Source organism: Pogona vitticeps, chromosome 9, assembly GCF_051106095.1.
Source record: "Pogona vitticeps strain Pit_001003342236 chromosome 9, PviZW2.1, whole genome shotgun sequence".
Lineage (NCBI taxonomy): Eukaryota > Metazoa > Chordata > Lepidosauria > Squamata > Agamidae > Pogona > Pogona vitticeps.
Window position 1 is genome coordinate 5,015,211 of NC_135791.1, and position 12,648 is coordinate 5,027,858.

The 12,648-nt window shown below is 44.0% G+C and overlaps 1 protein-coding gene across 4 annotated transcripts in view; it reads left to right on the forward strand.

Moving 5' to 3' along the window:
* The window catches only part of CSMD2 (CUB and Sushi multiple domains 2), a 533,934-nt gene that overhangs the window by 397,035 nt on the left and 124,251 nt on the right, over positions 1–12,648 (forward strand). For all 4 annotated transcript variants that reach the window (XM_078379919.1, XM_078379918.1, XM_020800093.3 and 1 more), the window contains 4 exons: positions 5,853–6,068; positions 6,908–7,096; positions 8,331–8,500; positions 10,431–10,587. In XM_078379919.1, coding sequence (XP_078236045.1) covers positions 5,853–6,068; positions 6,908–7,096; positions 8,331–8,500; positions 10,431–10,587 — 732 coding nt within the window. The remainder of the gene's footprint in view (positions 1–5,852; positions 6,069–6,907; positions 7,097–8,330; positions 8,501–10,430; positions 10,588–12,648) is intronic.

Below are 12,648 nucleotides of genomic sequence, written 5' to 3' on the forward strand. Positions count from 1 at the left end.
CAAGGAGTAGCTGTTGGGGAAGATGGCAAGTAAATGTTCAGTCATGTATCACATGGATGCGGTTGCCTCTAACCTCAGGCAAGCCTTTCTTTCTCTGCTGAAGTGCTCTCCACCTCCCTCTAGTGACCATTTGTGATACTGCACCTTGAAAATATATAAAATGTGAAAGACAAAGCAAAGAATATAGTAAGACCGGGACCCTTGTGGCTGCAGAATCAACACCCATGGTTTCAGTTGTCCATGGTCATTGCTGTTGCAACCTAGCCCACAGTGCACATGCACACTTATCTCCTGGTCTCACCTTTCCTCTTATTCTCTTTAATGGGTTTGCTACTATCCATGGTTTCAGGCATCCACTGGGGGGCTTGGAACCAATCCTCCCTGGATACAGGGGAACCTACTGTACATCCCTTGTTATTTAAGGTTGAACAGCATAAAATATGGCATAAAATATGAAGAATCGCCATCAGAAGTTCTCTGAAAATGTTTAAAATGCTTTTAAAAAGTAGCTTTTGAAAATGGCTACAAAATGCTGCTTGTTACACCAAGAAAGTAGTTTTCAACTACTCATTACGTTAACTTTGGAAATGTAACTTAGTTACTTGTAGCTACGTGTTACTTTTTTCAGACTTTGCTAGGCACAGGGCCATGGCTTCCTGGAGCAGCTCTGGCCAGCGTCCTACAAACTGTTTGTTTTTTTCTTTGCCAGACAAGAGGTTGTAACGTGGAGAGCCTTAACAGGTTCCCATTCTAGGAGAGCTCCTGGTTAAAATCCCAAAGTCTGTGGAAGCATCTGCAAGCCCCATGCGTCCATCTTGTCTTCTGACTGTGCATTTGAAACCATGGTGGTACATTATTTGCACTGACACCTTGATCCTGGCTCAGTTTTATCAAGGGCCCCTCCCTCATTTTGCTCCAAATTATCCAGAGCTTTGACGTGTTTACGCTGTCTTTTTTCCCCTGACTTGCACAAAGTGGCAGAGAGGCGCCATGTCTTGCAGTCTCCAGGGGACAGAGCCAAGGGAACAGAAACATACTCATTCAAACATCAAGCATCTCGCGGCTTCTGATCCACCCTCGCAAAGGCACACCATGTCTGCCTTTGAAACAGCTGCACACGGCTAAATCTGAGCATGGTTCTCTCTGTTATCCACTGGAATTAAGTTGCTAGCTTTTTCAAGCTCATGCTATCAAAGCTTTGAGGCTTTGGCTTGGCTTTTTGTACACAGTTGCTTTGCACCAAGCCGCTCCCCATTTCCCTGCTCCTGCTGAACACTCATTTGATCACGACAGTTCCCAGACACTGATCAACCCCAAACAGCAATCTCGTCCCTACACAGAAGGTCACTGCTGAAAACTGGAGCTAGATTGGAAAGAGAAGAGCTTTGAATCGTTTGTTTTGTTTGATTTTGGCCACAACTCTCAGGATAGAGTCCCCATGCAGACTGGACAGGATTCTGGGTGCTGTAGCCTCAGAAGGTAATGTTTCTGAACTATGGGAATGGAGGAGAATGTCATTTGTTAAAGAAAGGCTTGTCAAATTTGCACATTTCCATGTGCATTAAGTTCTCTTTACAAAGAGAACCTAACCAAAATGATCCTCTTGTTGCACCCTAGAACTGAAGGGATTTTATTTTGTTGTTTTTGCTTGGGGGGGGGTTGAGGAGCTGTCTCAGTCTTCTCTACTTTGCACACTCTACATACGGACTGGGCTACAACCCTGATCATACCCCGTCAGCACAGGCATCAGCCATTCTAGTCAGAAGCAGAGATGAGCTCAGAGATGAGCACCTCTTCAGCTCAGTCACAAGCAAGAGCACAGACTTTTGCCTGAGTGGGAGATCAGCCAAGAAGGCAGGACAGAGAAGCCTGAGCTGTTGCCGGGACTGGGAGATCTGTTGAGGGAGGTGGAAAAAACAAGCAAGCTGGCCTTGGAGAGTGGCTGGTTGAGCCAAAGGAGGCAAGGGAAGGGAGCTGCAGCACCTGTGCTGCTGCCTTTATGAACTGGGACACATCAGTTTGTGCCTCTCTCTAGTCAGGAGGAAGGGAAATGTGGTCAGCCAAATCTTCAGGGACTCTGGAAGGCTGGTTTAGCCAATGAAAGATTGCTGATATAAGGGACAAAATACAGGCCGTTGGCCCATTTGAGTGTTCCTGGAAGAGTACAATCCTTTAGAAAGTTACTGTGAAGTCAGTCAAAGTGCTTTCAATGGGATGTTTTGGTGTTTGGTCCTAGTTTAGATAATCTATAACTTGTTCAGTTTGGGCTAGAAGGTTGCAAGGAACCATCGTTGGAAGGAACCACATAACTGCCCTCTGTGGATAATGGGCTTCAAAGTGCCTCCCTAAACAACCTGAATTTAAGAATGAGTCACTACAAACAGAGGTCTTTATTAGGGCCTGCCAAGATGCCATTTGTACTCACAGTCAGTTGGAGTCCTTCTTGAACCAGTAGAACAAGACTCTATCACTTTACCTTGATGTACTAAATGATACATAGTAGATTTTCCACCTGTACCTTTGGGAACAGTGGAAGGCAGCAAGAAGAGAGGAAGACCAAATGTTGGCTCAATAAAGAGAGCCATGGCCTTGAGTTTGCAAGACATGAGCCTTACATAGAAGACCTTTTGGGGGTCATTAATTCACAGGGATAGCTGGACGGATGGCTTGGGTGCCTTGCTGTGGAGTCAGGGGTTGGGAGTATGATTCCCCACCATGCCTCCTGATAGCGCCCCCCCCCCGAAGGAAAGAATAGTAGATCACATTTGCATAATGTTTAAAAAACCCTGGGAAATTATTATTGCTATTTCATAGAGTTGCCCTAGGTCAGAAGCAACTTGATGGTAAGCAATTATTATTAATTCATAGGGTTGCCATAGCTCAGAGTTGAATTGACGGCACAATAACAATTTTGGGAAATGAATATTTCTTTCTGCTCTTTTAGCTGTATGATTTCCTTCATTTTATTCCTGCAGAAGCAAAATAGTTTTTCAAAAAGGCCATTGCCACTGGACCCACTATTTATTTGTTTGTGGTAGTTGCTTTTTTTATTTCTTCTCAGTGCCCTTCAATGATTCAATTTGTTTGGCTCGCTTTGGGAAAATGAAATGATAGGCAGAAACTGCCTTAGAGAGCCCCATTATTACTAGCGTTAGACAGACAGACCAGGACTTTAGAAAAGTTGCCTTTTCTGGACCACTGCCGGTTTGGGGTGTAGGGAGATATGGACGGTTGTCTAAACTGGCTGGGGGATTCTGGGTGTTGTAGTCCAAAGTAACCTTCCCTGAGATAGATAAATCTGCTATGATAAGACAGTCAGATCTGAAACTAGTAAGCTGACCTGAACTTAATTCATCCCTTCTCTGAAACGTCCCTCTCAGATTTGCTGCCTATAAATGGACTGGCCAGTTTGGTGGGCCATTTTTCAAAAACGCACTGCAAAGTAAGTAGGTTCACCTCTCATGGATTTTCCTCCATGACTGGGAAACTACTCACCTCTGAAACTATGTTTCAGGGGCACCATGAACATCAGGAAGCATTGCGGGAAGAGTTACGTGCTGTGCCTTGCATCTGGGGCACCTTCTTCCCCCCACTACATAGTGGGAAGCAAGTGTCACAACTGCTCATGTGAAATAGACTGAAAAATCTACTCTTATTACAGCACTAGTATTCTTCAGTGTCAACTGTTGGGCCAAAAATAGCAATCTTACTGGAATAGAAATCTTTCCTAGGAAAAGAAAAATACTTTGGCTAAAATCCAGTAGTAAGTCACAACTAGAGTAGGCTGACTGGATCAATTAAACTTATGGAAGACTTGACTCACCAAGTCCCCACTGATTTAATGGTTCTGCTCTACTTGTGACTTACTACTAGTGATAGTTTTTTTTTTAATTTCTTGGACTACAGATCCATAGTTCTCCATTTTTAAAGTTCTGTCTGACCTTACAGATACCTAAATGTAGCTTACTTGGGAAAAGGGTTGGGGTTAGCCTTCTCAACTGGAAGGCTTTGAGGCCAAGCTTGGCCTAGCTCTGCCTAGCTTCCTGTTCAGAAAGAAAACTAGCACAGACAGGAACTGGAAGCTACACCTAGCTCATCCTCCGAGCTTTCTAGATGAGGGCTTTCTCTCAGATGAGCCTCACTTTGGTGTCTGTATGTCAGCTGGAACTCCCATAGTGGATGATTATGGGATTTGTAGCTCAAGAAATCCAAAATCCCCGTCTCTGCTTACTACTGGACCTCATATTTCACCCTTTTAATAAATGCCTATCCATTTTGGGGGAGTTCTGTTCGGAGTTATTGGTTCCTTGTTAGCACTGTACCCCTCTATTCCTCTTAACTGCCTTTTCTCCCACCCACCCCCTCTTAATGAATCAATTGAAAGGATGGCTTTCAAGTCTCAAGTCCCTTTATCCTTAGCTGTAGCCTATGCTGGTTGGGTTGATAGGAACTGAAATCCAAGAATATCTCCAGAGAATGATTAGCCTGAGGATAATGATGGAAACAATATGGTCGGATGAGATTCGAAATAAAATGGTAATCGCTTCTCAGAGAATATGTGTTTGGGGTTGTTTTTTTAACAATCTTATTTAGTATTATTAGTGTTCATTTGTATCAAACATGTTGCTTTGACTTAACCCGAGATCTCAGCACTTCAGTTGATGACACCTTGTTTCCTCTGTTTGCCTCCGAGATACGATTCTCTGTCCTTTTCTCTCTTTTTCCTGTGTGGCCAAAAGAACTTATCTATATTACGGACTAATGAGCTGTAAAATTGCAGTTTAAAAATAAATCTACTTCTGCACCATATGAAAATGATTCAGAAAGAAAGAAAACCCAGCAAATTGGTAAGAGGTTAGAGAGCTCTGACGTTAGCATGACCAATTTCTGCGCTCAGACCTAGTTATGGGAAAATAAGGAAAAGCCAGCCTCTGTTTCACCCGGGCAGCCTGTTTTCAGTCTGCCAGGTGACCGTCTTGGGATCACACGAGGAAAAATCAGAAGACTGGCTTGTAACATAGGCAGAGGGTCTCCCCTCCCCAGCCTGCTTTACTACTGTGTATGTTCAGAGCAATCCTGCCTTTAGATTTGCAGAGCCCATTTTATCGCTTAATGACACCCTGCTCCGTGTGTGATCTGCTTTTTGCTGAAATTCTTTCTGTTTGATGTGGAAGTCTTTTTTCTGTGGGCTTTGATCGTGGGCGACTTGGTGTACTGTGGTGGTTAGGAGGCTGAGCTGCAAAAATCGGCAGGCAGTGGCTCTAACCTTGAGTCTCTCCGGGTGGCCTCCAGCGAGACACCAGTCTCTAATGCTCCAGATGCCGCACGGTGATAAATGTCCTGGTCTACCACCTGGGGAGTTGCAAAAATGAACTGGTGTGTTATGGTCAGAGTACAGGATCAGAACATGAGTTCAAATCCCTACTCAGCCATGAAGTTAAGGTGGCCATAAGCCCTCCTTTAAAGGAGATAGTCCTCAATGTTATGTGTAAGTAGCCACCCTGTCCCTGCATGAGTTTCCCTGGCAGATCAGAGAAAATAAAGGTTTTGACTGGTAAACACATCTCTCTCATTTGTTAAGTAAACGCTGGTTAATGCAGGAAGGATATGGCAGGTCAGTTCTCTGTGGCTCCTACATGAAGCCAGCTGCATTACCTTTGGCCAGTAACATTCTCTCAGACCAATCTACCTCATAGGGTTGTTGTGGGGTTAAAATGTTGGAGGGAAGAGCCGATATTGAACTCCACGGAAGATAGGTGAGATGTTCATGTAATAAATAACGTTACCCCCATTAATCCAAAATGGAGCACATCACAACTGGAGACATGACTTGCCTTTCTGCCACTCCGCAGGTGTCTTCTTCACGTTCCATACCTTTCACCTGGAGAGTGGTCATGACTACCTCTTGATCACTGAGAATGGCAGCTTCAGCCAGCCACTGAAACAGCTCACCGGCTCTCGCCTCCCTGCCCCGTTCAGTGCCGGCCTCTTTGGGAACTTCTCTGCTCAAATCCGTTTCATCTCTGACTTTTCCATTTCTTATGAGGGCTTCAACATCACCTTTTCAGGTAGGGGTTGGAACGTGGAATCCCCTCTGGACACGAGGGGGGGGGAGTGCCTTTCTCCATCATTTCCCTTTGGACCTCTCAGCGTGACTAAGAGAGTGTGGATGCCTATTGTGCTTCAGTTCTGCAATTCCCTCCCCCCCCCACCTGCTTTGTGGGACATAAAATGGCATTAGGCTTTTCAGAATTACAGTCCTACAGTAGCTAATAGCATTCTCTTTGACCCCTTTTTAAAAGCACCTTCTACGATCTCTTTATTTATTGACTCCCTGTTCAAATTTTTCTTGGCATGAATCAAGCAGTCCTGACTCAATACAGTTTCTTAGCCCTATTGTCTGCAGGGTGGTGTTTCCATTTATGTGCATGTTATATACCCTATCATTGATTTACATCTGCATGAAGGGAAATCACATTAAGTCTTTGCAGCTCATTAAGAAGGTGCTGGTTGCATGCCTGGTTCTCAGTTCCGGAACACAACCTGCACCTCATTAACAAGTGGCAAGTGGCTGCTAAGACTTACTACATGATCTCTCTTACACAGGGAATAAATTGGCAATAGGATTATGGCCAGTGGTTTCTCCTCGCAGGCAGATTTAATAATTAATAATTGACTATTTAATGATGATTAATTATTTTAAGGTTTTTTAATTATCACAGTTGGTAGGATGCTTGCTAGATTCCTGCAAGCAAGGATATGGATAGACAGAAACAGTGGAAGAGGTTTTATTGTATGCATTCTGATTAAAAGGGTCAATGGGTGTAAATGTTCAGCCTTGGGTGGTGTGGGGCACAGACTAATGGGCCATTGGAAGATGTCATGGCTACTCGTATCTGTCTGTTAGAATATGACCTCGAACCTTGTGAGGAACCAGAGGTGCCGGTTCACAGCATCCGCAAGGGCCTTCAGTTCGGCGTGGGGGACGTCTTGACCTTCTCCTGCTTCCCTGGGTATCGGCTGGAAGGTGTCTCGCGCATTACCTGCCTGGGCGGTAGACGGCGTGTGTGGAGTTCGCCTCTGCCAAGGTGTGTTGGTAGGTGGTCACGTGCTTTAATTTTGCTTGGGCAATCTACCGTATCTCGGGCAAGCGGCGAGCCCACTGTGGGGTTGTGGGATGTGCTGTTGCCATGGATTGAGGAAGCGAGGACAAGAAGCAGGAAGGATGGGAAAAGAACAGCAGGAACTGGGAACCTCTGCCTTCTGATGACTCTGACCCTTCCCAATAAGGAAGCCACTTGCCCCCACAGTACCCACTTCATTTCCCAGCAGCAGGTGTCCTGTGCGCTGAGTCTTCAGGTGGCTAAGCAAGCTACCTTTGGAGAGGTGGCCCAAGTCCTGCCCATGCCCGAGCACCTTCTTGCAAGTGCATCCATTCAGCCATGTGAACATCTGTTGCAGGCTGTTGAAAATGCTTCCAGATGAGTGACTTCTTAAGAGCTTTGTTTTTGGACTGCATGTTTCTAACAGGATTTGCTAGCACCTCATCACTTATACGTCCAGCCGCTGGTGGAGCAAGGGCAGCTACAGAGGCAAGAGTGATTTCAGTGTCGCCTGCTTCTGAACTGGTGCCCATCTAAGTCCCCTCAGTCTCTTCCTCCCCTGTGTCAGATGTATATACAGTTGAAGGGGAGTTCTCTCCAACCAGGAGAGATTTGCACAGGAGAGATTTCCTGGGGATGAGAGCTGGGGATATTCCCAGGAATTAGATGTGGAAGGCAACGTCTGGTGCTCTTCCTAAATCTCCTTCCCAAACCACAAACGCAGCAGCATTGGTGCTGCTCATGCTGACAGTGTCAGTTTGAGTGCTGATGTCATCCTTGTCCTTCTCTGGCACATCAGCTCTTTGGGAGTAAAGGGTTTTTTTCACCATCTTTTTTGGCTCCTTGCTCCAGCCAATATTTCAGTGTCATTGATTGAGCTTTCCACCATTTGGCTCCACTGCAGATGAAGTGGCAGTATCTTCTATTGGTCTTCAGATCTTCAAGAGATTATTGATGGCCAGAAAGGGGTGATTTCTGACATCCCACCATGGCAGTTGTAGGAGTGTACGAGAAACCTGGTTTGACCCACAGTACTGCTTTATGACACATGGAAGCATGTACTTCATCATGGACCCAAGACTCTGGTCTGTTCACTCACTTGCAGGTGTGCCTACATTTGTTTGCCTTCAAGCACAGGCAGATGACGCACTGAACTCTGTGCTCATGCTCTTAGTCACCAACATACCCATAAATCTTAAAATCCAATCACTCTGCCTTCCTTTATAGCTGAATGTGGTTCTTCTGTAACTGGGACTCAAGGTGTTCTTTTGTCTCCGAACTATCCGCTCAACTACAACAACGACCATGAATGTATCTACTCCATCCAGACGCAGCCTGGAAAAGGGATTCAGCTCAAAGCCAGGGCCTTCGACTTAGAGGCCCGGGATGTCCTCAAGGTAATGACTCATCATCCAGTAGTGGAAGAGAAGGAAAGTTAAACAAACAGCATGGTGGAAATCTGACTTGTTTCCAAATTACTTAGTACAGAATGTGCAATATTGCCAAGCAGAAAGGTGCTATTAAAATGTTGTTTTATCAGGGGCAAATTGAGTTGTTCGCTGCTCAGATTTACTCAAACTTTGCTGGAGAAAGCCTCCATCAAATGCTATCAACATGTTTTTGTTTTATTTTTCTAAAGACAAATTCTGGGAAACTTGTATCCACTTTTCAAAAATATTAGCATGCTTCTGACAACTGAAGTCTTGAATTTGTGGCCTACACCCAATTATTAATCCTAACTAAAGTAGTTAAAAAGCTGCATGTTGTTGGATCAACCTGTTCAATGACTTTTTCCCCCCGCTTGGGAGTAACAACTAGATTTAGTCATCTATGTTTTGTCCCCATGGTTACAGATCACTTCCTCTGCTTTTTCCTTTTTTACAGGAGGGATTGTTTTTCAGGGCTGGCTATTCTCATAGTTCATTTAACTTCATAAAAAATCGTGTCCTATCTTTCTGGTGCTCACACACCGCTCAGGGAGGTGAACTAACCGAAATCAACCCTAAAATACCATAAAATTTCAAAAGAGCAACAACGATGCAACACAGAGCAGATCTAACATAAAGATAGCATGCATAACTTACCCACTGCATAAAACAAATACCTGCATGAGCAAGATGTTCTTCCCCGTGTGATCAACTGTTGTCAAAGAAAAATGCAGGCTTAGCCTTCTAAGGCAGGGAATTTCATAAGTTAAATATGCGACAAAAAAAAGAATTATTTTCCAGTAGAGGCCGGCAAAAGTTGAGGTAGCAGCTTCTACCCAGTTTGGGACTTCAGATGATCCCTTTTAAGTTTTTACAAAAATGACCCTCCTGGAATTTTTTTCCCCCATCTTTCCCCTCCCTGCTGGATAGCTCAGTGGTTTAGGTCTCTGGCTGTGCTGCCAGAAGTTGTGAGTTTGGTTCCCCCACGGTGCCTTCTTGACAAGGACTGGACTCAGATCTTCCATAGGGTCCCTTGCAGCTCTGCAGTTCTAAGCAAAGTGCTGTTGTTAAAGCAAAGTGCTGAGTCACCAAAGCAGCCAGGATATTCAGCACTATGGATAGCTCCCACTAGCCCTGTCGCTCCAAGGTTTTGGATGATAATGGCTCCCTCCAGGAACCACCCTTTCCCATCTCGCAAACGAGCAACTTCCTGATCTGAAGCCACTTCTCTAGGAGCTCCTGTCAAGCAGGCAGCTGGCCTGGGCTTACTGGCTTCTGGACTGCTAGGAGAATACGGGGCTGCCCTAGCTCTGGAGCAAAGCCCAAGAACAGGCAAGGTTGTTGTGGGCTTTGGGGATGTCAGGGCTGGCCAGGTCTATCTTCACAGGCTCGGGGACGGATTCTGGGCTAGACGCCTCCTCTGTTAACTTCTCAGCCTCTCAATCCAGATTATTGCTAGAAAAAATGGGACATTATATCTTCCCACAAACAAAAAGGAGAGAAGAGTAATAGCAGTGAGTAACGAGACATTGTAGAAACAAAAAGAGCAGTGAGTGACAGCCTGACCTTGTCATGAGTCATTAATAAGGCTGCAGCTTTTAACGCAGTGATTATTTCAGTTAATAAAATAAAGTTTTAATAGAAAGCCATGACTCAGTGATGGCATTCACTTTCTGGAATACTCTTCTCTATTGTACATGCTCCAAATATTTTTGCTTTTCTGTATTTTTTTGAAGCTATTCATTTTTCTGCAAGCCTTCCCAGTATAACCCCAACTACCATCTATTTTATGGATAATGTATATTTTGTATATGGATTTTATGTACTGATCAAAAATGTTGGGGGGGGGAAGTCTGGGGAAAACCCTTCTCCCGTATGTAATGTTTCCTCCTCTTTCCAGATCTTTGATGGTAACAACAACTCTGCCCGTCTCCTGGGCTCCTTCAGCCAAACAGACATGTTGGGTCTGAGCATCAACAGCACATCCAGCACCATGTGGCTTGAATTCATCACAGATGGCAACGGCACAAGTCAAGGCTTTGAGCTGCAGTTTTCTAGTAAGGAAATACAATACAATATAAGAAAAGCATTATAATAAGCATCATGGGGGGGGGGGAACAACTGTGATGAGCACAATGGCCAGTTTTCATCTGCCCACAAGATCTTGTAGAGTAGACCAGTCCCTCTGACTGGAATAGCTAATACTCAGGAAAACAAAATTCGAAATGTTTTGGATAGGCTTCAGCACTGGGCTTAAAACAACAGAATGAAATTCAACAGGGATAAATGCAAGGTACTTCACCTAGGAAAAAGAAACCAAATGCACAGTTACAAGATGGGGGTCACCCAGCTCACCAATACTACGTGCGAGAAGGATCTTGAAATCATTGTAGATCACAAGCTGAATATGAGCCAAGAGTGTGATGTGGCTGCAAAAAAGACAAATGCTATTTTAGGCTGCATTAGTAGAAGTATGGTCTCCAAATTCCACTAGGTTCTTGTTCCCTTCTATTCAGCACTGGTTATGCCTCAGCTTGAGTATGGTGTCCAGTTCAAGACATTGCACCTCAAGAAGGATGCTGACAAGTTGGAACAAGTTCAGAGGAGGGCAACAAGGATGATCAGGGGACTGGAAACAAAGCCCTATGAGGAAAGACTGAAGGAATTGGGCATGTTTAGCCTTGAGAAAAGAAGATTGAGAAGAGAGAGGATATCACTTTTCAAATACTTGAAAGACTGTCATACAGAGGAAGGGCAGGATCTGTTTTCAATCAACACAGAGTGCAGGACACGTAATAATAGGCTCAGGCTACAAGCAAATATTTACCACTCTAGTGAGAAAGGTAGGATGATCCAGGCAACAAATTTATTCCACCACTGTTTTTATGGTTCTTCCTCCCAACGTATTTCTACATCAACAACAACAACAAAAAGGAGATATTTAAATGCATGCATCTCACAGATGCGAGTATAATACAAATAATATAATACATGCCAGTCTCTTTGCTTTTGTAAATGAAAACCTGCACTTGGAAGTATTTCATTAAAAATTCCTTTGTTACTAACAGGTTGTTACAACTTTTTATAATGATTTGTAATGTCGCATTATCATAATGAATTTTAATCTCAGCAACATTAACAGTTTGCATAAAGATTAACATTTCGTATTAAATCAATTTGTTACTGGGGTCAATTTAACAAGGGGTTTGGCCATTTTTAGTGCTTTCAGTTGTCTTTTAATTTCAAAGCAATGGATCACTAAGATGCTGCTAATGAATAATGTAATTGATTGATTTGATAATATTCGCTGAATATTAACTAAAACAATTCACATTAATGAATTAATGGCTGGATCCTGTTACTGTAATTTATGCCATTTAAGGCCGACGATGTCATCAGCCATGGTGATCTTTCAGAAATGAAAGATTTCCAATGCCACCTCTCACCCCCTCATCCCCTTAAGGTCCAGAGGCTCTCATGGGGTCCCTGGGATAATCCTTGGGATGACTTTACTAGCAGTGGGTATTTTTTGAAGCTGGAGGTTCCAAGCCCCCCCCCCCCATCACAGAACCCTGAACCGTTTCCTGACAAAGGAATCCCAAGGGACTCCCAGGACATTTGAGGGGGAGGTATCAGAAATCAGAGAAGTTTTATTTCTTAAAAAATACCCAAAGTTATTATGGTTGATGATGTCATCAGCCTTATGTAGTGTATGTAACTTAGGGCATCAGTATTTCAGCTACTGAGTTAGAGAAAAGTAGACTGACGTCTCCAGCATGGAAAGTAGAGAACGATCCATCCCCATCTCCATGGACTTCCTCCCAGCATCTCAAATATGTCTTTTTGGACTACAACTCCTAAATTCTCACTGCCCTTTCCCCTGTTCTTTTCCCACATTGTGTGTGGGTTCCATGCTAATCTTTTTTTTAAAAAATTAACAAAGCACAAACCTGTATGCATATTTTAGGAGTTTGCCCCTCCTTTCTAGAACCAGCTAAGCTGCAAGCTTTTGGTGTTGTTGTTTTTAATTACTAGAAAGGCAGGTCTCATTGCTTGGGCCAGTTGAAGATCTCCTTTGGTTCATGGTCAGCCAGTTGCCTAGGATCTTTTCTGAGCCT